Consider the following 25,005-nt stretch of genomic DNA (forward strand, 5'->3'; position numbering starts at 1 on the left):
GCTGAAGAAGGCAGACCTGGGACCTGAGCACACAGGTTCCACAAGCTCCAAGCGAGATGCTAGCTGCCTCACTGCTGTCCAGGGGTGGGGGTGGGGCTCATTTTGTGAGGCCACTTATTCAGAACCCACATCATCTCCAGGGACCATGTATTTTATTTAATGTATTTCTTCCTTTGTGCTAAGATTTCTCTTTACATTCTTGCTGCATAAATTTCCTTCCTATAATCTCTGCTTCATTTAAACCTTTGTCTCTTATAATAGTTAATAATGTTCCTAAGTGTGAACTAAAAAGGGCAAAATATTCATCTTGGTAGAACTTTTCAGCAAGTTAGTACTGATTTCTAGGTTCATTTCTCAATGATACATTAAATTAACTTGAAAAAGGTAGTTTGATTTTCCAAGGCACCATCCATATACACTAACAATTTAGAAAACAAAACACAAACATTTGGAATTCTTTTATGTGTTTGGATTCTGATGGCTCAAAAATAGTAAAATTTGACTTGTTTCATAAACTACTGTTCAAACAAACTCTTATCCGACCCCCCTCCCCCAAAATATAAAGCCCAGGTAAATTTCCTGCAATAAGTAGTCATTTAATTAAAGAATAAAATTAACAGGAATCAAAATGTTGCAGCTGTATTTTTGTTAGACATTATATAAAAAAAGGAAAAGTATAATACAGTAAATCATTTTGTATTAACACAAACTTAAAGAGTTCTCAACTCAATCATGATTGCAATAAAAATGTCTTCTCAACATAATACTGAATGACACCGCGTCACATGTCCCTCACGCTGAGGCCTCAGAGTTGCTGCGCCTGCACGTGTGTCGCCCGTCCTGTCACTCCGCAGAACTTAAAACAAGGCTCAAAGGCAAACAACAGTTTTCTCCTGGCAGAGTTACCCTGGGTTTCAGCTGACCCCAATGGTTCATTCTTTAGACATCAAAGAGTGAAGTGTGTCCTGCACCTCTTCTGGCTTAGTGTGGCCACAGTTTCACCTGCATGTGGTCCTGCTCTGCTCACAAACACAGCAGGGGGTCTTGAGCTGAACTTCAGGAAAGTTCCCTGATGAGTGTTCAGTGTTGGTATCAAAAATTAAACACAAATTCTTCTCAGAAGAAAATCTCTATGGCCTGTGGAATCTAGAAGTTATTAAAAAAAAAAAAAAAAAAGAATAACTTAAGGTTATACGTTTCTAAGTTAAAATTGCCAAAACCTTCCATGTGGAAATTGGTTGCTATTAAAAGCTTCTCAGAAGTCCAACATGGAAAACATGCTTTGGTTCAAGTGTATGTAGCACCCACAGGGCTCCCAACTCTCAGGCGCCCCCTAGTACCCAAAAGAGAATGAAGTCATGAATTCTCAAGACAACCTAAAACAGTTTGAAAACAGCTTTAAAATCCTTAAAGTACATGCAAAGCCAGGGCTTTGATAAAGGCAATGGATTGATAAAACAGGTTATTGGAAATTCTAGTAAAAGTAATAGTTCCATTTGTTTTTAGAGAGTTGGAAATGGGTGGTAATGTTTAATACACAAGAAAATCTTATAGGACTACAAATATTTTTCTGACTTTTAAAAATCAACAGTAAATCCTAAAATGTGGTAGTAAAAAAGTCTTATAATTATTTCCTGATGTCTAAGTTTTGGGCTCACTCTCAAAATTCTGTCATTTAAGAAAACTATCAGGGACTTAGGAGAGAAAATACATATTTTTAGTAAACATCTCTTAATAATGTATAATGGGGAAATGTATTAAATATTTTGACATCACCATACACAGACTATGTAGGACTTATACCCTTTTTCTTTAACACAGAGTGAACATTAAAAATAGTTTTGAACGCTTTCCTGCAGAACATTTATTTCCTAAATGTTTTTGAGTGTTCTGAATAATCAAAAACAAGATGACCCGTTCTTTCCCTCACATACACCAGTCATGGAGGAAATGGCAGAAATTTTTAGATAATTTACTTATTCTCTCCTGCCTTGCAGTCTCCTCTTCCTCCCTTGATATCTTCATCATAAAACTGTCTTGCAGAGTGGAAGACAGTTTCCAGACTCAGCTCCACAGCTACACTGACCTTACAGAATACATCTTCTACATAACAACTGCTGTGGGTGCTTTGTGACAAACAGAAAGGAAAGGAAACTATTATTTTAGTTTAAGGAAGAATTTCCTTCCTCTCTGTAGCTGGGGCTTGGGCATCTTTAGACCAAAGCAGAAAGGACAGAGCAGCTGCTTTGAACTGAAGGCTTGTTGCATCACGGTTTCGCCTGTGGGATGGATGGTACCCAAGAGCCTCCGAGGATGACTGCTCATTATCATGACCATGGAAAAGAAGGGGAAAATGCTGAAAGAATATGCTGCCCAGTGAGCAAAGGGAAGCAAGTCTCCACTCTCCATCAACAAGAAACCCCATGTCAACCATGAACCACGTGGACAGAGAAGAGATGCGCCTTGGTGAAGTCTTGTTTCTGAAAGAACCAGCCGGTATATTCCCACTGGAGTATAAACTCTATGAAGATGGGAATCTCTTTACTCTCAGCACCTAGAATGGTACCTGGAACATAGAAGGTACTCAAATATTTACAGAGGACACAAAAGGCCTTTGAGCCTGTGGGGAGCATGAACTTGGTTGAAGATATGAATGTAAATTTTAAGAAGATGGGAAAAGGGAAATGGGAGGGTGGGAAATAATTAGCACTCCCAGAAGTATAAATAGGGGAGTTCTATAAACTTGGAGTGTTGTGAATATTAGAGGAGGGGAATGAAATATACAGGCAAATTACTGTCATTGCCTGGAGACTAATTTTCTTCAATGTGCATTAACTACACAGATAAACCAATGACCTGTGCAATACTGTACTACATAATCACCCTTTACCAAGCCCGGGAAGAAACTGTGGGCGTGAACACCATTTCTAATCAGGGAGCATTCTGGTTGTTCATTGTAGTTCTCTGCAGCAGTACTTTTGATCACCTGAATACATAGTTCTTTGTGGCTCTTCTTTTTTTTTTTTTTCTTAAGTAAATACAATGTTATAAGTATCATGAAATTCACACAAATAGAAATCTGACCTTGTCAAATGCTTGCTCGATGCATGTACCTCCATCTCATTACTTTTGTATTCGTTGAGTTCTTTACGGATTGCTGCCTGAAATTTGAAACAGCACAGTGGTTTATGGGACATTAAAAAGTTGAGATTGGAAATTAGTACCACGACCATAGGTTAACAACTATTCTTAATACTTGCTGACTTACTATTTCATAATCAAAATTTCAAAAGAGAAAGGAAGAAACAACTTTGTGCAGCATTTAGACTCCCCCTCACCTTCAGTCCTACCATGGTAGTGTTTGGCCAGCACTGTGGAAGTGGTCAGTGAATTTATTTGCTGTGCTGGGGTATGATACATAACAGATTGATTGAGGACATGGTTAGGGCACTTACAGAGGAGGAAGACCAAAATAATGAGTCAAATGCAGCTTTTGATAAACTTACAGAGAAGTCATTCTAACTTCTGCATGCATTGATGTTTTGTATTATTTGAAAAATAACATGGTCATTGCACATGGGTGACACATGCCTCTCACCTGGCCCTCCTCCAGCTTCCCAAAGCCCACTCTCATCGAGGACTTCTCTCAGATAAACCCGTCTGGGGCTGGGTGACCCAAGAACATCAGACACAACCCCGCCTCCAGGGCAAGGAAAGGCTCCGAGTTGAAGATTTCAGGGGGCTTTACTGCCACACGCCACAGGTCTGCTGTCAGACACTTTGCCTTCACCCCTTAGGACCTCTTGGTGCACATCAACAATGAGTGACCAAGAGTCAGTCCAAGCACATGTCTGTAGTTCTCCAAGTTGGTGCAAAACCCACGTGCATTGATTTATAACCTCATACATTCATAACATTCATTCACAGCATAGAAAGAGTGAGGAATAGCAATTTCAGCTAACTCATTGGCTGAATGTATTATTTCCAATCCCTTCCTAAACTATTTAAGAGTTCTGAAAAACCACTAGGAGGTATGATAGAAATACTGTAGGCACACACTGCTGGGTTTAAATCCTGCCAGACAACAGCGTCTGACCACAGTCAAGGGCTCACCTCCCTGTGCCTTTCCAAGTCACCTGTTCAGTAGCATCTCTCCAGTCATAATAGCAGCACCTGGCTTGCAGGGGTGTTTTGGAGGATTAGATGACTGACAGCTGACAGGCAGGGTTTAACACAGGGCAGAGTAAGGGCTCAGTGGGTGGATGTTTGTTCACCCCTTAGCCCCTGGGGACCCCTTGTCTCCTGTTGTCTTCCTGCCTCTCTGGCTGTGCAGCTCAGATGGCTTAGGAGGTTCTGGAGACTCCTTGATCGGTTGGACCAGGACTGACTCTGGAGCCGCCTCCATCTGAATGCCTCCTGGACCTCCTCCACTCCTCCCTGTCCCCTCTGTAGCTCACTTTCTTTAAGCCTGGGTCATCTACTCTCTTTTTGCCAGCCCTGCCTACTTTTGATTCATTCCCCAGACCATGTTTCTCAGCTTCCACATCCCTGACACTTTGGACGAGGTGATTCTCTGTGGTGGGACCGCCCAGGGCATGGTGAGGGGTTTAGCAGCATCCCTGGGCTCCACCCACTAGATACCAGTGGTACCCCTGACTGGTGACACCAAAAATGTCTCCAGGCATTGCAAATGTCCCTGGGCCTGAACGGTCCCCTAGCTGAAAACACAATCCTGACCTGCATAATGTCTGTGAAACCAACAACTGGTCAGGGCATGGCCTTAATTTCATAGCTGACAGCACTTGCTATCTGAGAACAAATGCACTCCCTGGCATGACATGGTTGGCCCTTTCCGACAAGACTGCCCTGACCAGCTCAGACCGTCTGTCCTGTACCTTGTCCGCTGCCGACAACCTCGTCCAGGGCTTGTCCGCCCGTCTGTCGTAGTCCTGGGCTTTCGCCACTTCCACGTAATCACTGAATCGTATCAGAATTTTCCTGTCTCTTAGTTCATCGACCGTGGGTCTCTGGTTGAGCTAAAATAAAGGTCAGCACAGTTTAGGTATCACATGCCAAACTAGCTTTCTTAAAGTACTCAGAACAAATGATGCATTTCCATCAAGAAGTATAAACTTTGCCCTGGCCGGTTGGCTCAGCGGTAGAGCGTCGGCCTGGTGTGCGGGGGACCCGGGTTCGATTCCCGGCCAGGGCACATAGGAGAGGCACCCATTTGCTTCTCCACCCCCACCCCCTCCTTCCTCTCTGTCTCTCTCTTCCCCTCCACAGCCAAGGCTCCATTGGAGCAAAGATGGCCCGGGCACTGAGGATGGCTCCTTGGCCTCTGCCCCAGGCGCTAGAGTGGCTCTGGTCACAGCAGAGCGACGCCCCGGAGGGGCAGAGCATCGCCCCCTGGTGGGCAGAGCGTCGCCTCCTGGTGGGCGTGCCGGGTGGATCCCGGTTGGGCGCATGCGGGGTCTGTCTGACTGTCTCTCCCCGTTTCCAGCTTCAGAAAAGAAAAAAAAAAAAAAAAAAAAAGAAGTATAAACTTTGAAAAAGGCGAAACAGAACCCTAATGCAAACCATCTTTAATGGGAAGGGCTTTAATGGTGCACCTTAAAGTCAGCTTTTCCACTTAGCACACATGGCATCAGAAGGCTCCCACCCAGTCACCTAGCAGTGTGTATGGAGCAGAGGCTCAGGGACAGGATGGCAGATTTACTTGGAATAAATTTTAGGGCAGAAGCTGCTGCTTTCCAACTATCAGATAAGCTTTAAAAAAAAAAGTTACTGATAAAATTAAAATGCTAACTACCACTAGTACTCTTAAGTCAAGCTCAGGAAGAAGGGATTCTTTTAATTTCAAGCAGGACAAGATAGCATCATGATCATCATGATTATTATAAAGCACTTTGGAGGCAACAGGGAAGGAAACACCAGAACACTAGAATTTAGAGCCAGTCCAGGTTTTAAAAGGTCAGAGTTTACACTGTTCTACCTTTATTGCCATAGTAAGTTTTGATTTAACTGAGTCCCGCATACAAATCCTTAGGGCTAACAAAGTTTTCCGCCATCAGGAGCTTCTACACAAATTCAAAGTTACCAGAGAAGCTAAAGGTAAAAACCCTGACATCCAGGTATGCTTTCTTAGACATTGTGTAAAGGCCCCAAATAAATGAAGAAAATACCCAGTCAGCACCTGGCTTCTGGGAAACAAAGGGAAAGCTCTCAGGCCAGCCCTGTGCCAGCACGGACCTCAGCTGGAGGCACGTCAGAGTCACACACTAAAGACACTGCTTTCCCAGCGTCTGGTGAGTGAGTCTGCTGTCCCCAGGAAACCATCACTCAGGACCTCGGGCTTGTACTGTCCATCACACTGGCTATAGACCAGCTTTCCTCTTGCCCACCTTTTACCCCTTGACCTTCAGAGAGTAAGATGCTTCATTCAATTATAGTACCTTTCTTGTCAATCTCTGCTTGATTTCTCTTCTTTCCTCCTGCTCTGTCAGGTCATTCCTTTCTAAGAGTAAAGAAAAAGAAAGAAGCAGGTTGAGACTTCCTTCTGTCCGCCAGGGAAGTGTCCTCTGGATCTCCATCCCTCTGGTGGCTGAGGGGGCACTCAAGGGCCACCTTGAGATGACGCTTCCCTGTATCAGTTATTTTCCCTCCACTCGGCCAGTGACCAGGAGATGGTGGGCTCACTGACACACAGAAACCCTCCTGGAAGGGAGGCTCTGCTGTCGGCCGTCTCCTGGGCCCTCCTCTGTGTGAGGGTAACTACGGCATTGCTGCTCTGCAGTCATCTCCGGGAGAAACAGGGGGTGTCTCCCCCTCTGATCAAATCTCTCATCTCTACATGCAGATTTGCATCTAGGAACAGCGATGGCAAACAAATCCTAGTAGTAGGATAAGTTATATCTATAATACACATTCATACACATGAATGAATGAATATTAATACAACTGTGACTGCCTCCTTTTTTTTTCCTTTTCCATTTACTAGGTAGACACATTTATTTTTAGCCAACCAATATAAGCTAAGGAACACCCTTCTTCAGATTCTGGGCAACAGATGCCTGCTTGGAATTTAAATTTTCAGGGTGTATTTCCAACGCAAACACCCCCCTGAACCCAGCTGACTCTCCGCACCAGAAGCCAGAACACTCACACGACACCATGACGCGCCTTTTGTCAAAGCCCAAGTCTCTCACCAAAATTGGCTTTGCTTGTGAGTTGTGACTATTAGCATTCGAGTGGTGTTCAACACCTACTCTTGGGAGCTAAAAATAGAGCAGAATGCTGACATGTAGTGGAAAATCTATGCCTCGCCCTCGGATAGGAGATAATGGACGTTCTATTTCTGGTGCTCTCTGCTGCTAAATAAAGCCTCAGCTCCTTGACCGGGGCCGTTTTCTGTTCCTAGGAAAGGGGGCTCCTCTAAGTACCTCTGGAAACACCGCCAGGTCCCAGGAAGGAAGCCTTGCTGCTTGGACTTCACATACTCTTATGTCATCTGCCTTTATTTAAGACATTTCAAATATGCATGCATTGGGGGCATTGGGTATATGTGTGTTTGATATCAATATATCAGCCATTGGTCTATCCATAATTTTTTAAAAAGCCCAGAAGAGTCATCTCGCATTTGGGTGTTTTGTAAAGAGAATCCTAGTAGTAAACCAGAAGAAACCAGTCACAAGCTGTAATCAGGAAGCTGGTAACACAATTAGGACAAAAATTGTAAAAGTATCATATGTCAGGTCTACCATGAGGGATGTAAAGAATAATATGAAACCAATTCTTCAGAATTTCTTAAAAATAGGCCATAGACAATTCCCAGGTAAAGCCTTCATGTGAAAACACTGAAACGAAACTGGATCTTTCTTTTTTTTCAATCACAAGCAACGTCAGTAGCACTACCCAGGTCACGTGAGCACAGCAGGCGCTTTAGAGAACCGAGCTTGGAAAGCGCGAGCAGGTCCTTCCCTGGGCCAGGTGCTCTGCTGGGTATCAACTCCAGGATGCCCTTCCTGGAAGCCCGAGCCATGGGCTCTCTCCCTGACCTCTACTTAGCAATGGGTTTGCGGATCTCTGATCCCAGACCCAGAAAATAACCCTGTGTCTCCTCCAAGACAAGAGAGCACTGATCAGAGCCTCCATTCCCAAATTTTTCTGGAAAGAGTGCCAGGAGTTTGGACAATCCCACACAAGCCTTTCGTAAAACTATCAGGGATGCACTATTCCTCATAACGCAGCAGCTAGGACATGGACAATGATGCTGGGCGACCTGACTGTGAACTTGAGCTGTCCCCTGTTACCATGGTTCTTGTTAAAAACTCCTGTTACGCTGGCTGGGTCCTAGCTTCCTCCCTAGGGGGCTGGGGACAGCTGTGCACACTTCAGCACTCTGTTCTAGAAATAAAATGAGGGAACATCGCAAGGGCTGAGTATGATGCCTGCACAGTGGGCTGAGGGCAGAACTGTCGTGTTCAGTATTATTACACGTAAAGGCGCCCTGTGTCTTGAGTACTCAGGCTGAGCTCGGAGCGTTCCTGCCATTCATTACTCGTGACCTCCCACTTGAAGGGGTAGTAACACAATGGGAGGCATTCTCAGAATGTTTCTGAGCAGAAATAGCAACAGAGCAGGAGCATCTGAAGCCTTTGCTGGGTGCAATGTTCTTCCCCAGACCAGACATAGTTACTCTGTCCTCATCCTCACGGAACAAAAAACACACTCACCACCAGGCAGTGAACTGCTCAAGCCTCCCACTCAGGGCGTGGAGACACTTCTGAGCTGGGGACACAGCTGACTGCTTCAATGGCAGAGAACGTACAGCCACCGCCATGTGAGGGAAACCCACGCTTTTGTTCCCTGTTGTGCCCTGAAGGTGAGTGCAGTCAGTTTCCTTCACCAGCTCTAGGCACCTAACACCTGTTCCATCTGAAAGGCTCTGCAATTATTTGCAAAGACCAGCATAATCAGAAGCGCTGGCTGGTGGGAGGCCCGGGCCACCGCCACATCAGGGACAGGTCATTACAGCCAGGAGGACCAGTTCCCTGGAGAAAGGATCCACTGGCTGTGGGCAGCAGACCCCTCAGACGGTGGCACTGAATCTGGGCTTTAACTTGTCCCAATCATGTTACTTTCAGGATGTCTGTGACTTACAAGCTTTACAGATTAGTGACTTAATGTTTTAAAATTCAAATGTTTGGTAATCTAGCTTGACTCTTCCACCTGCCCGTTTAATTGAGCAGGTTATTAACAGAAAGCCTTTCTTCAAATCCTCACACGTGGCCTCGTGCGCATAATAGAGAATAGTCATTGTCATATCTTAAGGGTAAAAAGTAAAACAAAGAATTCTTAAGGTTAAATATTTCCAATGGTCTATAAAGGAGGGAACTGTCTGAGGCAGAGGAAGGGGAGAAACTCAGGTCGGACTCTGCACCCAGAATGAGGCTCTGCCATCTGCTTTCTGACAGAAAGGCAGCCGTGTAACTTTGTCAAAAGATGTTCACAGGATAAAGCCAGACTCAGAGTGTCTGCAGCATTCATCACATACAGACGAAAACCAATACAAATACTTTAAAAATCTGAACTGTAAGATGACACTTTTTGTAGAAAGTGTTTTGAAGACTCAAGTCTGTTGACCAGATCACGAAAGAACTAGCCGAGAAACACTTCTGAAAGGGTTTTACCACCCCAAATCATCAATGACTTAAATGAGACAGAACAGCGTACTCTGTACTGTTGAGGCTACCGGACACCTGTGTCCAGGGCATGTTCACACCATACACCTAACTGGGGACACCCAACCTGTGAGCGTGAAGCGGGGAGGAGAGGTTTCTGAATGCATGTCCCCCAGCTTCACTGTTTCTCTGAGCTGTCTGCTTGTCCCTCAGATGTAACAACCGAGGGCGCTGTTTTTCTGTGGTAGGATTTATGACCCTGTCTACACCAGGGGTCCCCAAACTTTTTACACAGGGGGCCAGTTCACTGTCCCTCAGACCATTGGAAGGCCGGACTATAAAAAAACTATGAACAAATCCCTATGCACACTGCACATATTTTAAAGTAAAAAAAACCCGAGAACAAATACAGTATTTAAAATAAAGAACAAGTAAATTTAAATCAACAAACTGACCAGTATTTCAATGGGAACTATGGGCCTGCTTTTGGATAATGAGATGGTCAATGTGCTCTCACTGACCACCAGTGAAAGAGGTGCCCCTTCTGGAAGTGCGGCGGGGGCCGGATAAATGGCCTCCGGGGGCCGCATGTGGCCCACGGGCCGTAGTTTGGGGACCCTTGGTCTACACCTTGCCTGTGACACCTGCGGCCATCAGGAAGAAGCCCCGTTTAAAACTCCCAGGGAAACCTGCTTGAAAGCCAGCATGTGGGAAAAACATTGATTCCTCCTCCTCAGATTTACAGGATCAACTAATAACCTAAAGATGGGGATATCTTCAATTGTGTCAGGAGGAGGGTTTTTTCCTCTCTATAATTTAAAAGGGGACATTTCTGGGTACAACTTTCCTTTAGAACTGGCTGTCAGAATTGCTCAGCTGCTCCAACTTACTGGGGACACAGAACAGAGCTGGACTGGAGAAGGGAGGGCACCAGGGACACTCAGTGGCAGCAGGCTTGGTACAGCCACAGCTCAGCACATGTGCGGGGACCGCCAGGGGCATCACCAGCTCGCTACTCACGTTTCAAGATGTTTCTCCTCTCCAGTTCTTCCACCGCAGGTCTTTGGCTCAGCCGTCTGCGGAAAAACACTAGAATTACATTTTGCACCATGGTGGCCGCCGATGGATCCACCGGGGTTTGTGAGGTCGGAGGTGGCTGGTGCACCCCTCAAGATTGCTCTCCAAAAGCTGCAGGAGAGGAAGGGGACCTCTGGTGGCCGCCTATTGCGGCAGGTCGAGTCAGACTCCCCGTGGGAGGGAGGTCCCCGCTGTCACTGGGCTCTGGGTGGCAGCACACGTGCCGCCTCTCCAGGGGCGGCTCCTCATGTCCCGGTCCACGCCCAACCTGGCGGGTCCGGACGATCCGGGCGCCGCGAGTTTGAGTAGCACAGAGACCCGCTCAGGAAAGGCTGCTGCCAGGTGGAGGGTGGGGCAGCCGGCTTCAGCTTCTGCTCCGGGAGCAGCGAATGCGCCTGGGTCGGGACACCTGCACCCGCGGGGCTCCTAGTGGCTCCAGCTGCTCCCGCCCCTGAACCTGCCTCTGAAACATCCACCAGCGGCACGAGCGTGACGGAGCGCGCCCCACCTCCCGGCTCAGGAGCCCGCAGCCGGGAGGGAGGGCGCCCATAACAACCGGGGATCTCCTGGTATGCGCAGCCAGCGCCCCACGCACCCAGCCTAATCTCTGCTTCCTGCGACCTGGAGACTAATCATTATTTCCTTTCAAATGGATTCTTCATTGAAGGCGTTGGAGGATGCAGCCAAAAAAATACATAAATAAACACACGGCTTGTCAGGAGAGGGAGGCATAATTAGCAAAATTAATGCCAAGCTCCAATTGTTTCTGTAACTCCAGTAATGTTGTCCTTGGGTCACAGCCAGAAACCCCCCCAATTTCAGATCTTTTAGCCATGGCCAGGGAGACAACAGGGCTCTGTGTTCACATGCCCTGAATTTGGGGCATAATGTTTTGCCCCAAAGATGGCACTGCCCCCAGAAACATTTGTCTGCTATTTATAACCCCTGTCCCAGCACAAAGCTGAGGGCGTCCCCAGGGCACGGCTGTTCCTCCCTCCACACTCAGCAGGACAGTTAGTTTGCTGTTTGAGGCCCTTGGTGGCTTTGTGTGTCTGCTGGCTCTGTGGGTGGTTGCTTCAATGTACTGATTTAATATCTGGGGGGACATCAAACCTGCCCCCACAACTCCTGGCAGGGATCCAGGGCCCCGGAACAGCCCCAGGCAGTAAGCACAAAACTTTGCTCACTGGGTGGGGCGCCCTCAGCCTGGTCACATTCCCCACATGCCATTCACTCAGTCACTCTGCAAGTGCCTCTGGAGTATGTGCTCTGTGCCAGGCACTGTCCCAGCCCCAAAGCACCACGGTCACCAAGAAAAGCCTGCCCGGCCCTCTGGAAGGCTGACAGACCACAACATGAACAAGACCAGCCCAGAGAGCAGTCAAGGCCACAGAGGAACTAAGATCGGAGGGTTGGGGGCAGGGTGAGTGACAGGACAGGGAATTAGGTGAGATCCACTTCTGCTGAGACCATGAAGAGGAGAAGCTGGCCATGGGGTGATCACATGTCTGACAGGGTCTCTTAACTGCTCACATGCTGGGCTCGCAGTTGGGGGAGGAGGGGAGAGGAGGCCTCTGGACCAGCTCCAGGCAGTGAGCCGGGCTGATCAAGGCAGGCTTCATGAAAAAGGAGACTTTGGCCAAGTTGTAGAGACTCCATAAAGGACAGAGCCTAGTGCCTACTCACTGCCAGTTGGCCAGCAGGGGTGCCTGCAGGGACACCAAGAAGGGAGGCCACGTACCTCCTCAAACCTGAAAGGTACCTACACCTCCACAAGAGAGACTTGTCTTCTCTTCCAAAATGAGGAGTAATAATAGCTCCTTACATAGGTGTGAGAATTGAATCAGCTAACACACAGAGTGTCTGTAACATGGTGCAGTTACATGCACCATATAGTAATTTTCTAAGAAATCTCTCAAGAAGACAACCTGTAAGTTGCTGGCTGGTCATGGACTGAGTTTCTAGGAAAGCATTTCATCTAATTCAAACATTTCAGAAAAGTGTGGACATCTCACCACCAAAATCTATGCCACTGGCCGGAGGGGGGAAGGCAGGTAGGGTCCCACCACTCAATTCAGGTTCAGCTGGTGCCAAGCTCCCCCTGATGCTTCCAGGTTGAAAGCTGGCTCCAGGGCACCTCCACCATCCAGATGAGCTAGATGGGGCAGCTGTCTGGGTCGATGCAGTCCCATAGGTACACAGTGGTGAGCAGAGCAAAGTGTGGCTTGCCGGGTTGTCACTAACCTGCCCAATACCCAGAGGGAGCCCAGGAGCTCAGGGCTGGCTGGAGGAGAGAACCCAGAGTCCCAGGACCCAGCACTGCCAGCCCGCACCGTCCCTGTAAAATTCTTTCAGGAGAAAGATCCCAGGTCCCTCGGGAAGGGGCAGGAGACAGCATTAAGGGAAGCATGCAAGTCCAGAGCTCCCATCTAGACTCACCCTGCTTGAGCACCCAGGAAGGGCACCGGAGCCCTGAACTTCAGCCTTGGGTTAACCCAACCCCTTTTCATCAGGTGTTAGTGAGCACTGATGACATGCCTCGCCCTAGGGACATGGCAGTGAGAAGTCAGACCTAGACCCGCTTCAGGGAGCGCTGGTTCCAATGGGGCCCAGACACCCATTCTATTATCACACAAACAACTGCATTTCAGTGGTGACCAGTGCTAAAAGGTGGAACCCAACAGCACTATAAAAGTCTAGGTTGGGGGGACTTGGATGGCACAGCTCCCTGGAGGGTGAGGCTTGAGTCCAGATCAAAAGGATAAGTGGGGACTGCTCAGCAAGGGAGGGAGGGAAGAGCTTGTGCAAAGGTCCTGAGGTTGGAAAGGATCCTGCAAATTCTACTCAGCTTGGAGAGGTGTGCACAGTCATGGGCAGGAGACCTGGGCGAGCTGGGGGGAAGGGCACGTCAGCCCTGGATTTTCATTTGGAAGCACCCTGTGGACTCCTCCAGATTGCTGCCCAAGGAAGAACAGAGTAGGACCCCCCACCAGGAGACAGGGACCTGCTCAGGGCCTGGAGCCTCCCAACCCCCATCAGATAGGAAGGAGAGGCGTCCCAGGCTTGTGAGTGGCCAATGATCCCCTGAAACATTCAAGATGGAAGAAGCTACTAGTTCTGGTTTAAGAACTCTGTAAACTCCAGATTAATATATATTAGACGAAGTATAGATAATATATCATCCATTTGCTGCCTGAAACTCACCTGGCTCTGCCTATAGGGGTGGGGCTTCTAAAACCCAAGAGTGAGGACAGCCCTGATGTCAGTCATTCAGACAGCACCTGGTACCCCCTGTACAGATGAGATCATCAAGGCCCAGGGAGGCAGTGTGATCAGGTTCGGGCTCAGGGACATGCTGTGATCAGATTCACAGCGCACAGACGTCCAGGGCCAGCACAGCGGGATGGGCATGGCCTGACAGAAGAAGCACACACAGGCCCCCTGCCCTCCCCTGTGAGGTGTGCTCTGTGTGCCTAGTGAGGGGCGCTGCCAGGGTGTCCTTGCTTTGAGGTCTCACTGCCAGGGCCCTGTAGAGACACAGCCCCAGGGAGGCTGGAATTTGGGAGCTAAGCTGAGGGGTCGAGGCTTCAGGGCGGGGGGACGGGTGGGGTCCAGCACCCTGAGGTATTCCCAGCTCCTGCCCTGTGGCCACTCCCTCTCCTGATGCATGAAACTCGCTGCTCCTGCTGGTGACGGGCAGGTGCCTCCTGGAGCTGGGGAACCGTGGTCTACTTCTGACTGTCCACACTGGGAAAGCAGAGTGTGGCGGCTAATTCCAGTGCCACCTGGGGTGGTAGCCACCCTGAGAAGAGAAATGCCAGGTAGAGAAGTGTCTGCTGTCTCCTAGCCTGGTCCCCACCTGTGCACTCTGGAGAGGTGAGGGTGCCGGGGCTGGGGAACAGGACCGTGAAGACAGGCCTTGGCACTCAAACAGCAGGTAGAGGTATGGAACACATGAATAAGGGTGAAGGGGTGGCACATGTGGGTGGGAGTCATCTGGGGACGTGGGGACCAGCCCACACCATTGATCCCGTGGGGGCTCCCAGGCCCTCCTGCCTCTCCACTGCACAGAACTAGAGTCAACCCTGTTCTGCACCTGACCCCGTGCTGTGAACACAGGAGATGACTGCGGATGTAGGAGACCCCGCCAGTGAGCAGGTGGGGAAGGAGCAAGAGAAACGGGCAGAGAGGGGGTCCAGTGGACAAGACCATTGACAACGGGGTGACCAGGATCCTGGAATAGGTTTTAGGAGATTAAATGATGGGGTTGTGGCAGCCACATTCCTCAGGCTGTCAAATTTCTATTCCCCTGGGAAATGCACTGAGGGCCACACACAGGCACAGAGTCCAATTCAAGTCCCAGCTCTGCCATCTGTCTAGGGGTGCCAGGGCCTACCGCTCTCCCCTACCTGAGCCTCCAATTACCTGGCCCCGTGAACCCACAGGACAGCGAGGAGGTCTAGATCACTAAAGCCAAGAGCAGGTACTTCCATTGACCACACTCAGACCCAGGTGGCCAGCGTCACTCCACTCAGTTCCTGTGCCCCACATCCCCACCTCCTCCAGCGCTGAGTTTCAAGCAGATGCCCAAAGTCATCCTGGCATGGAGCAGCGACTGAGACGCAATCCTGCAAACCAGGCAGACGGCCTTCCTGGAGAGCAGAGCCTCGGCTGCACAGCAGACAGCCCCACACCCATGGGGACACCCGGCTATTTTGGGAGCTCCTTCCCGGGCACACCGATCCTGCTCCAGCGCCAGCCTGAATCACTCAGGAATGCTGGCATCCCTGCTCCCTGGCATGGGATTCCCCCAGGGTGATGACACCACTGCCACCCAACAGTGATTCCTCCTTGACACAGGCCTGTGTCGAGTGCAGGGTTCAGAGGGTTCCCTGGGGCACCATCAGGGCCGATGGATGACCAGGGGCATGTGAGCAGCATGTGAGAGAGGATGGGGGGGCAGGCCTCTCTGAGAGGCTGACATGAGGACCAGGCCACAGAAAGAGCAGGACAGGCTGCAGGCTCTGAGGAGGCAGAGTAGCTCATGTTGGGGAACAGTAGTGTCCCCCCAAACCTTATTTGTCCTCCACTACCCCCAAGTACAGCTATCAGCCTGCTGAAGGCTCACATGGGAGGTGCTGGCTGCAGGTCCCACACCAGGGTGACCCCAGGTGCTCCACACACACACACATCTGAAGCCGCCTCCGCACCCTGCTCATCTCCCAGCGTCCCTGTCTCAGATTCTGGCACTGGCCATCACCCAGTCACTTGGCCCACACCCCTGGGCAACTCTTTTACTCCTTACCCTCAGCCCTCAGGAATCTCCAGTTCACGGGGTTCCGTGTGCCAACACCGCACATGTCCATCTTCCTCTCTCTAACCCCTGGCCACCTGAGCCCAGCCACCAGCTTTTATGACAGCCTCCATGGGCCCCAGCCCCCCAGCTGCCCTCCCACTGGCCCCCACAGCAGCAGGCTGGCCTTTCTGAAACATGAGCCCCATTTCCATGATAAGCCCGAACCCTGGGGTCCCCATTGAAATCAGGACATCAAAGGCCTGTGAGTGAGTCTACAGGGACCTCTGCCCTGCTGGTGACGGGGCAGGTGCCTCCTGACCAATGACCACCCCCAATGACCAATGACCACCCCCACGAGCTCCTCATACTGCCCTCCTGGGGCACAGACATCCCTCTTCTAACTCAGGGGTCCCCAACCCCACACTGCTTTATAACAACTGTCACTCTAACTCTCCATCTCTCCTGTACACCTCATTTTAAAAATCAATGCAATGTCCTAGCTGTAACAGAGGAGGAAGGAAGATCAGTTCTAATCAAATAATACGGGGGGGGAGGGGGGGGGAGACAGGGTAAAGTAAGTTCACACTTGTGAGCATGCGCAACAGTTCATTCTTGTACTAGTTATTTAAAAATGATATTTGTATTATTCCTACATGAACAACTGTAAACCTACTTTTGCCCCACCCTGTATACATTTAACATGTGAGTGTTCACACACACTGCTACACAAAACAGTCACTGTGACAACACCAGCTACCAAGGCAGGGCCCCAGAGTCCCCTCCTGGTCACGCACAAGCGCCGAGAAACACTGCTATGGGGGAGCTGTTCCCGAAATGAGCAATTACTAGTAAGGTTCAGAGGGAAACAAGGGAAACACTTTCATCAATTTCCAAGGCACTTGCATCCAGGGACACTCCCTGTGACAAATCACTGTGTGCGGTTGCAGCACGTAGGCTGCAGGCGCAGGTAATCACAGCAGGCTTTGTACCCGTGTGAGGGCCCGAGGGGCACCGGGAATCAAGTGGAGTGTGTGGTAACTTTGCTGCTCAGAAGCGCCCTTCACTGCAGGACCTCCAGGCCTGCTCCCCAAATGCAGAAATCCCTGTCACTGTGACAACCACCACCGCCACAAAGGATGCTGCTCCAACCCTGAGCGCTGGGGCAGCCACCTCACCTCCTCTGGGAAGCCCCTGGGGCTTGGGCAGGACCCTTTTGCCACTAACTGTGGGCTTGCTGACACCCAGGAAGGTGTCCGTCCCCAGGAGCACCGGTCGAATACCTTCAGGCCACAGGCTCTCCTCTGTTGCCCTAGGGGCCAAGCCTCCTGGGCTCATTCCGGGCAGGGGGACGGCTCTGGGGTTTGGAGTTTGCCCCCTCCCCGCCACTCACTCCCAGGGCAGGGGTCCCTCTGTGTGCCTGGATGCAGGAGATGATGGTCTCCCTCGCAGGTTTATGGTGAGCATGACAGGATCGATGTACGCAGGGCCCAGTGTAGGGCGTGGGCTACACCTGAGCACCGAACACCTGGCACCCAACCTCCTGCCTCCTCTGCTGTGGCGGTTCAGGTCTGCAGGGCTTGCAGCGAGCCAGCCACCCAGGCCCAAAGGGTGGCCCTGCTGGAGGGAGACCGGGCTTTCAGGGCCAGACATGTTTCTATCTGTTGAGAGGTACTTTCTCTTTTCTCTCAGTCTAGGTGGGCAATGCCCACCCTACCGCCCAACCATGCCCAATGTTCTTTTTGAAAGGAGGAATGCAGAGTGTGGAGGAGAGGCCCAGGCACGATTGGGGTGCGAGGAAGAGCGAGCAAGCTCGCAGGAGGAACAGATCCCAGACCGGGCAGGAGTGCAGGGTGAGGGCAGCGACGGAGAAAGAACGTGCCCCACGGACCAGGAGAGGCAGCAGGGCTGCAGAGGGAGCCTCCCTACCACCTCTGCTTGGCCTCTTATAGGCCCAGCCGCCCTGCCTATATGACGCTGGCTTCACGATGGCCCAGGCCTGGGCTGCAGCCTCTGGCACCTGCTGGGCTGGAGACACTCGGTGAGATCCTGGCACCTGTGGGATGGCGCATGGGCAGAAAACGTGCTGAATAGGCCCTGGCCGGTTGGCTCAGTGGTAGAGCATCGGCCTGGCGTGCGGGGGACCCGGGTTCGATTCCCGGCCAGGGCACATAGGAGAGGTGCCCATTTGCTTCTCCACCCCTCCCCCTCCTTCCTCTCTGTCTCTCTCTTCCCCTCCCGCGGCAGGGCTCCATTGGAGCAAAGATGGCCCGGGCGCTGGGGATGGCTCCTCGGCCTCTACCCCAGGCGCTGGAGTGGCTCTGGTCGCGGCAGAGCGACGCCCTGGAGGGGCAGAGCATCGCCCCTGGTGGGCGTGCCGGGTGGAACCCGGTCGGGCGGATCCCGGTCGGGCGCATGTGGGAGTCTGTCTGACTGTCTCTCCCCGTTTCCGGCTTCAGAAAAATAAAAAATAAAAAACGTGCTGAATACCCATGGCTGTTCCCTCTGTCTAGAAGACTGTTCATTCCCATGGCTCAGCCTAAATGTTTCCTGCTCCAGGAAACCTACCCCGACTATTCCAGCTAAAGTAACTAACTTCTCTCTGCACTAGTTGCTCTCAAGTGCATGTTTTCTGTTGTGTGGCCTTTGTAGCCCGAGGGTTCCAGCCTTTCACGAAGGCCTGGCCCATGGGTCCTGCCCCCCCCCTCGCCTAAGCCTGTGCCTTAACAATAAATCTCTAATTTATCCCCTACTCACTCTGACCAACACAGCTTTCTCCCCTATAAGCAAGGATGACAATATTGTGGGAGACGCTCTCTCAAGTTTTTGCCACTTTTTCAACTCCGCCCAGTTAACCAAGGTGCTGAGTCCTTCTGGAAAGCCAGAATCCACTGACCACGCCCGGCAGGCAGCCCCTGCCCCCCCCCCCCCCAGCTGCCCTCCTCAGTGATCTGCAGCAGGGTCCTTTGTCACCTAATCTGTGCGCACCAGGGAAACCTGTTCCTGTAATTAGGTGATTCAATTAAACCTTCTGCATGGCGATTCAACAACTCAACATGGATGTAAACAGAAAGCGTGCTATGAGAACTGAGTGGGATGCTTTGAAGCCACTCAAGACCAGAAGCTAAAATATTGCTGTCAGCCCGTGTGGAGAAAAGTATAAAAGCTGAAAAACTAAAACTCTGGAAGGATGCTGCACTTAGACAGCTTCCAAGTGTCTTTGAAGCCTCACTTGTCTCAAAGAGCCAACACTGGAAATTGTAGAGGACCCTCCCCCAGCAAGACGTCCTTGATTCCAGCTGAGAAGTCAGACACATGCACACCTGTGCGACTTCAGTGAGAATCAACTGTTCAGAGCATAAACACATCATGTTTGTAATTTCTTCTATTGGCTTTCTCATTCATCACCCAGTGTCCTGTGTGGAGGGCTGGAGTCCGCCCAGCCTCCCTGAGGGACTGTGACCCCTCCAGGTGGCAAGCTCAGCCTCGAGCGGACCTGTGGTATCCATTGGGTAAACGGGTTACTGTACACTAAGTACCTTGGGGCCATTTCCACTCCTGTAAACCGCTTTGGAGTGGTTTCACACAACTCGGCCTGGAACGCAGGGCTACCCCTGGGCAGAGCGGTGGGGTGGGAGCCAGATCACCATTTCGTTTTTACCGCGTATATCTGTCCCTCATTCAGAACTTAAAACACATAATGCTTCCCACTGCCTGCTCCCTGGCACTAAGATCATTTCATCACCTGGAGTGCCTGCCGGGCACCAGGCCCCTGCCTTCTGTTCCTCCTGCCTCCCTGCCCCGATGGCACCTGGTGGCCGCCCCTCCTCGGGCACTGCATTTCCCACCTCAGAGCTTCTGCTCAGACAGTCCCTCCTCCAGGCCTTCCCTTCCCCATCTGCCTGGGCAGGTCTTCTGGGCATCTGGGCACAGAGGGCAGCCCCAGGGTGCTCCTCTCTCTAGTCCCCAACTCAGGAAGCCTGGACCCCTCTCCCCACCCCGCTCCCCCTCGGCCAAGAGGCTCCCACACTGGGCCTCTTAACGGCTCCTATCTCTGTCTCTCCTCAGCAGGTCTGGGGACAAAGGCGGTGGGGGAGCATCTAGCACAGCTCCTATGGCACACGGCAAGGGCCCAGCAACGCTGGGGTAAGCGGGCAAACCCTGGACAACAAGATACCGAGGCACAGAGGAACACAAACTCCGCTTCCATCTGTCCTCGATTTTAAAGAAACCTACACACAAACAACTCCTGCAGAACACAGAATATCATCGGAGCTGGGGGGAATCTGACCTCGCCAGCCCAGCGAGGGGAGGTTGGTCACCCCAAGGGAACCCAGGACCCCACGGCACCTAGGTGCCATGGCCTGCTAGAAGTACTGCCTGTGTCCCCTGCCACATGCTGTGTAACCCTGTTCATGTCACACACCCTCTTACTTGACCTCCCTCCGGGTGCCCTTGTCCCGAAGGCAGTGCCAAAGTCCTTTTAATCCCTTTCTCCTTCCCCAGGACCCAGTATTGACAGTGGCACACAGAGGTTATGAAGAAGTATCTATGCTTGAACTGAAATGTTGTGGTGGGTTTACCACTGAGGAGAGACAGCATAGCTGTCCACGTCACCCTAGAGGCGTTCAGAGTTCCCCTCCCCCATCCTCCTTCCCAGCTCCCTGACAAGATGCCCTGGGCCCCGCACTGGACAGCCAGGAAAATGAGGCACTAGAAAATTCTGAGCCTGCATGGGCTTCGTGTAGACTCCTCCAATCAGACTGCTTTGGAAATCGCTGCTACTCAACAGAAGGAATGTGTTCCACTCACTCATCTGTTTATTCCTTCCTTGTTCCTTTGATCTGTCTATTCAACAAAGTTAATCTACACACCTACAGTACCAGAAACTGCTAATATCCAATCTTCAGTCTCCTTAAGTAGCACCAGAGAGTTGATTCTGTTCAGTGCAGCCTCTTTGCCAGCTAAGATGGTTACATGAAGAGGTGACCAAGGTAAAGGTGTGCTGAGGAGCTTCTGGGGAGCACCTCCGTAAGATCTGTCTCCGCTGGGATGGATGCACCTGTGGGACTTCAATGTGATGTTTGATGCTCTGGCAGCCATACTGGACCATGGAGGATAATTGAGCAGGAAGATAAAGGAGGCTGGGTCCTCAGGGACTGTGAAACTACCACGCCAGGTCTGTCTACAACTATTCCATGAAGTAGGGTGGTTCCAGGTACAACATCCAGAATGAGCCAGCCAGTCAGCATCCAATTTCAGTCCGTCATCTACTAGCTGTGTGACTTTGTACATCTTAGCTAACCTCTCTGAGCATTTACTAAACTCATGTTACATGCCCAGGGCTATGCTTTGCCTGCATGCAAAGCAGGCTTGAGTGCATGCAGGCAAAGCATAGCCCTGGGCATGTAACATGAGTTTAGTAAATGTTAGGGAACTATCATTGCATTAGTATTGCTATGACTATTAGTCACAGGATAAGCCCTGATCCAGGTCAAGCAGAACTGGGTGTATTCTTCAGTCCCTGCAAACAGCTGAGAGAAAGCAGTACACACCCAGGTCAAGTGACTAGTCTGGGCTCATTCAGTCCATGGTTTTTAGCCAGGCGATCTCCAAACCCACCAGACCACCTGCTCCCCTGGGTTTGGGAGTCATGTTTATTGACACTGAAGAGAGGTAGATGTTGTCCTGCCTTTTCTTATAAAACATGCTGTACCTTCCTGGACAGACTCTCAAGCAACCAGGGGAAAGAAATGAAGAGCAGCTGCCCCCATGGGATGACTCACAGGAGGCGGGCTCACTCCATAGGGACACCAAACCAGGGAGCCCGAGCCCGCTCTGCCGGCACCATGGAGCCCACCCGTGGCTCTCCCCCCACGCACACCCCACGTGCTTCCCCAAAGACCAGGACTTAGGTTTATGTTCTCTGAGGCTTAGATCTTGTTAAACTTTCCCCAATTTAGAAGTGCTCTTTCCTGTTTCTTAGCTACCTTTGAAAGCAGAATGTGTAAGGTCCACACCACACTTGACATCCAGGCTGGCCTCACCCCTCCCTCCAGGACGGAGATCAGGGCACCCTCCCCACGACATCCCATAGGGCCTGGTCATAGCCCTGTCCCACGCATTCTCTTTGCATTTTTGTAATAAATCCTTGAGCGTGCCCTAAAAATCTTGGCGTTCTTCTCGACCTTGGGGGCTGTGTAATATCGTGGGTAGGCCCCTCACCACAGCAGCAGCAGGCTGGTGGCATCTAGTTAGGGCTTGGGAGGGTTTATCTGGAAAGAACAGACCTGACCTCAGTGTACCCTGAGGTTTCTAAGCGAAGAGACTCTGAAGCCCCAGTCACAGCCAGACTTCCCAGAGACTGAGAAAGCAAGTTGAGTACAAGGTGCTGCATCACAAAAAGAGGCAAAGCAGAGAAAACTGCTAAACACAAATTGTCTTTGTTCCTGGGAACTCAAAATCCAAAGAGCCAGACCCGGCCAGAGGGATGGCCATGTCTCGCCATCCCACCAGGTCACTGCTGGTGGATGGTACCCCGGGCGAGACCTGCCGGATCTACGATACCCTGGCCCTGCCGCACTGCCCACCACTTCCTGTCCAGGCAGGAGTCCACACGAGGCTCCTCACCCGGCCCGAGATGTTGGCCTTCACTTCCTCGGAACATGGAGAGATAAAGCCCTGGACGTCTTCCTACCTATGTATCTTAGACATTAATGAGCATGAAGATGACCACCATGACGAAGGGGATGAGGAAGATGAAGAGAGTAATGATGATGATACAGATGATGGCGAAGATGTTGCCAAAGGTGATGGTGAAGACAAAGGAGATAATAAGATGCAGATGATAAAGACACTGACAAATATAAGATGGTGACGATGGTGAAGACCTTGAGGAAGATGATGGTGGTGGTGAAAACAAAGCTGATGATGATGACAATGGTGACACTAATGCTCAATATTGTTTGTGTAGTGTCCCCTCAATCCCGGTGACGGTAACTGCAAAATGCCCACATGACCTAGGCGTTGCTCCAGGGATTAGGGAAACAGTTAAGGGATGAGGGGCTTCTTTTGGGGGGAATGAAAATGTTCTAACATTGTGGCAATGAATACCCAACTCTATGACTATGCTAGAAGCATTGGATTGTGTGAGAAAATCTGACATATACTAGAAAGGCCACCATAAAAAAAATATTTTTACTAACATTTTTATAATAAAATCTAGAAATGGATTTGAAATCACATATTAAAAAATGTACCACCTAAAGATAAAAAAAAAAAAAGGTGAGAAAATTGAGGCAAGGAGAATAAAACAGAAGGTCCAAAGCAGACACACACCGAAAATGATACAACACAGTTGCCAATGGTAGCTGCACACTTAGCTCTGAGCTTCCTGGTGGCCAAAGCAAAAAGGGAAACACAATTATAAAATGTGCATTGTGAGATACTAACATCCACCGTTAGGCTGAAGCAATGCTTATCTTGAGCCGATGGCCTCAAAGAATAGTCTCCCAAGTTCCTGAGGAAGGGGACACAGTGAAGCATATGGTGGGCAGTGACACTCGGGAGAGAAAATCTCTGTTAAATAGATTCCTACTCCGGAGGTTTGGAGTGGGGTCCAGGAATGTGAATGTGTGTTTGCACTAAGCTCTCTGGTGATCTGGAAGCATAGTCAGATGTGGGAACTGGTGTGGATCAGATGACCAGGAACCTATCCTATGTTTCCTGCTGTGTGATCATGGGCAAGTGACTGCACTGCTCTGAGCATCTTCCTCATCTGAAAAATAAGACCACTGAATCTATTCCAAGAAGATAATATCCATGAAACACTTACCAGGGAGATGGTACACAGAAGGCACTTCATAACTGTCACCAATAACCACTATTAACAGGCATGCTTCTTTGTCTCCTGTCCTGGGTGATGCCTGAGGGACTGGATTCAAGTCACTCAGGATGACTAGGCAGGCTCCCACCCAGCACAGGTTGGGAGGAGGGAAGTCAGCAAATACCTATCAATGGCCGGCCGTTAGTGTGCAATCCCACACCCCCAGCAATGAAGCATCCACACTTCCCAAAGGAGTGGCTTCCTTCCTGGCAATTAAAAGTCTCACTCTTCTCTCTTTTTTTTAGTAAGCCCAAGGGGGAAAAAAAACCCGGTTTCTGTATTTTCACAACTCTGTGTCTATCCACAGAACTGAGACCCCGGGTCTTGAAGGTTCAGTAGAATGAAAGAAACAAGTCTAACGCTTTGGGGTCTAGCCCTCCATGATTATTAAGCTGTGCCCTTCTCCTTCGTACCCTTAAGAAGGGCAAACCTCGCCTGACCAGGCAGTGGCGCAGTGGATAGAGCATCGGACTGGGATGCCGAGGACCCAGGTTCGAGACCCTGAGGTCGCCAGCTTGAGCATGGTCTCATCTGGCTTGAGCAAAAAGCTCACCAGCTTGGATCCAAGGTCGCTGGCTCGAGCAAAGGGTCACTTGATCTGCTGAAGGCCTGCAGTCAAGGCACATAGGAGAAAACAATCAATGAACAACTAAGGTGTTGCAACAAAAAACTGATGATTGATGCTTCTCATCTCTCTCTGTTCCTGTCTGTCTGTCCCTGTCTATCCCTCTCTCTGTCTCTCTCTCTGTCCCTGTTAAAAAAAAAAAAAAAGAAGGAAGGGCAAGCCTCCTCTCCTCCAAATTCTGCAGATTCCAGGTGATTCCAGGTGACTGTGGGGGTTCAGGGGTGGGATCAGCATCTCACGACACTGTTTCCCCCGGGACTCATATTTTCAGGATGGCCTGCTGGTAGCAGCCTGTTCCAGATTCAGAACAGAGCGTCCATAAGGATGAGCTTGAGGGTCACTTAACACCCGTGTTGACACTCCGAGTGCCTGCTTCTGAAGGATGTTTCCAAGCACTTATCAGCTCTTTACAACGAGATCGTGATCGGGTCCCAGGAGAAGG

The 25,005-nt window shown here is 50.3% G+C and overlaps 1 protein-coding gene across 3 annotated transcripts in view; it reads right to left on the reverse strand.

The window, feature by feature from the left end:
• Nucleotides 1-579: 579 nt before the first annotated feature.
• Nucleotides 580-25,005, reverse strand: part of PHACTR3 (phosphatase and actin regulator 3) — a 165,085-nt gene continuing 140,659 nt past the window's right edge. For 2 of the 3 annotated variants that reach the window (XM_066387333.1, XM_066387332.1), the window contains exons 9-13: nucleotides 10,704-10,759; nucleotides 6,456-6,517; nucleotides 4,896-5,036; nucleotides 3,085-3,161; nucleotides 581-1,146 (exon numbers count right to left, since the gene is read on the reverse strand). In XM_066387333.1, coding sequence (XP_066243430.1) covers nucleotides 1,131-1,146; nucleotides 3,085-3,161; nucleotides 4,896-5,036; nucleotides 6,456-6,517; nucleotides 10,704-10,759 — 352 coding nt within the window. In that variant the 3' untranslated portion in view covers nucleotides 581-1,130. Of the gene's footprint in view, nucleotides 1,147-3,084; nucleotides 3,162-4,895; nucleotides 5,037-6,455; nucleotides 6,518-10,703; nucleotides 10,760-25,005 lie in introns of all 3 variants that reach the window. The other variant, XM_066387334.1, reaches the window with a different exon arrangement.

The sequence above is a fragment of the Saccopteryx leptura genome, chromosome 5 (genome assembly GCF_036850995.1).
Source record: "Saccopteryx leptura isolate mSacLep1 chromosome 5, mSacLep1_pri_phased_curated, whole genome shotgun sequence".
NCBI lineage: Eukaryota > Metazoa > Chordata > Mammalia > Chiroptera > Emballonuridae > Saccopteryx > Saccopteryx leptura.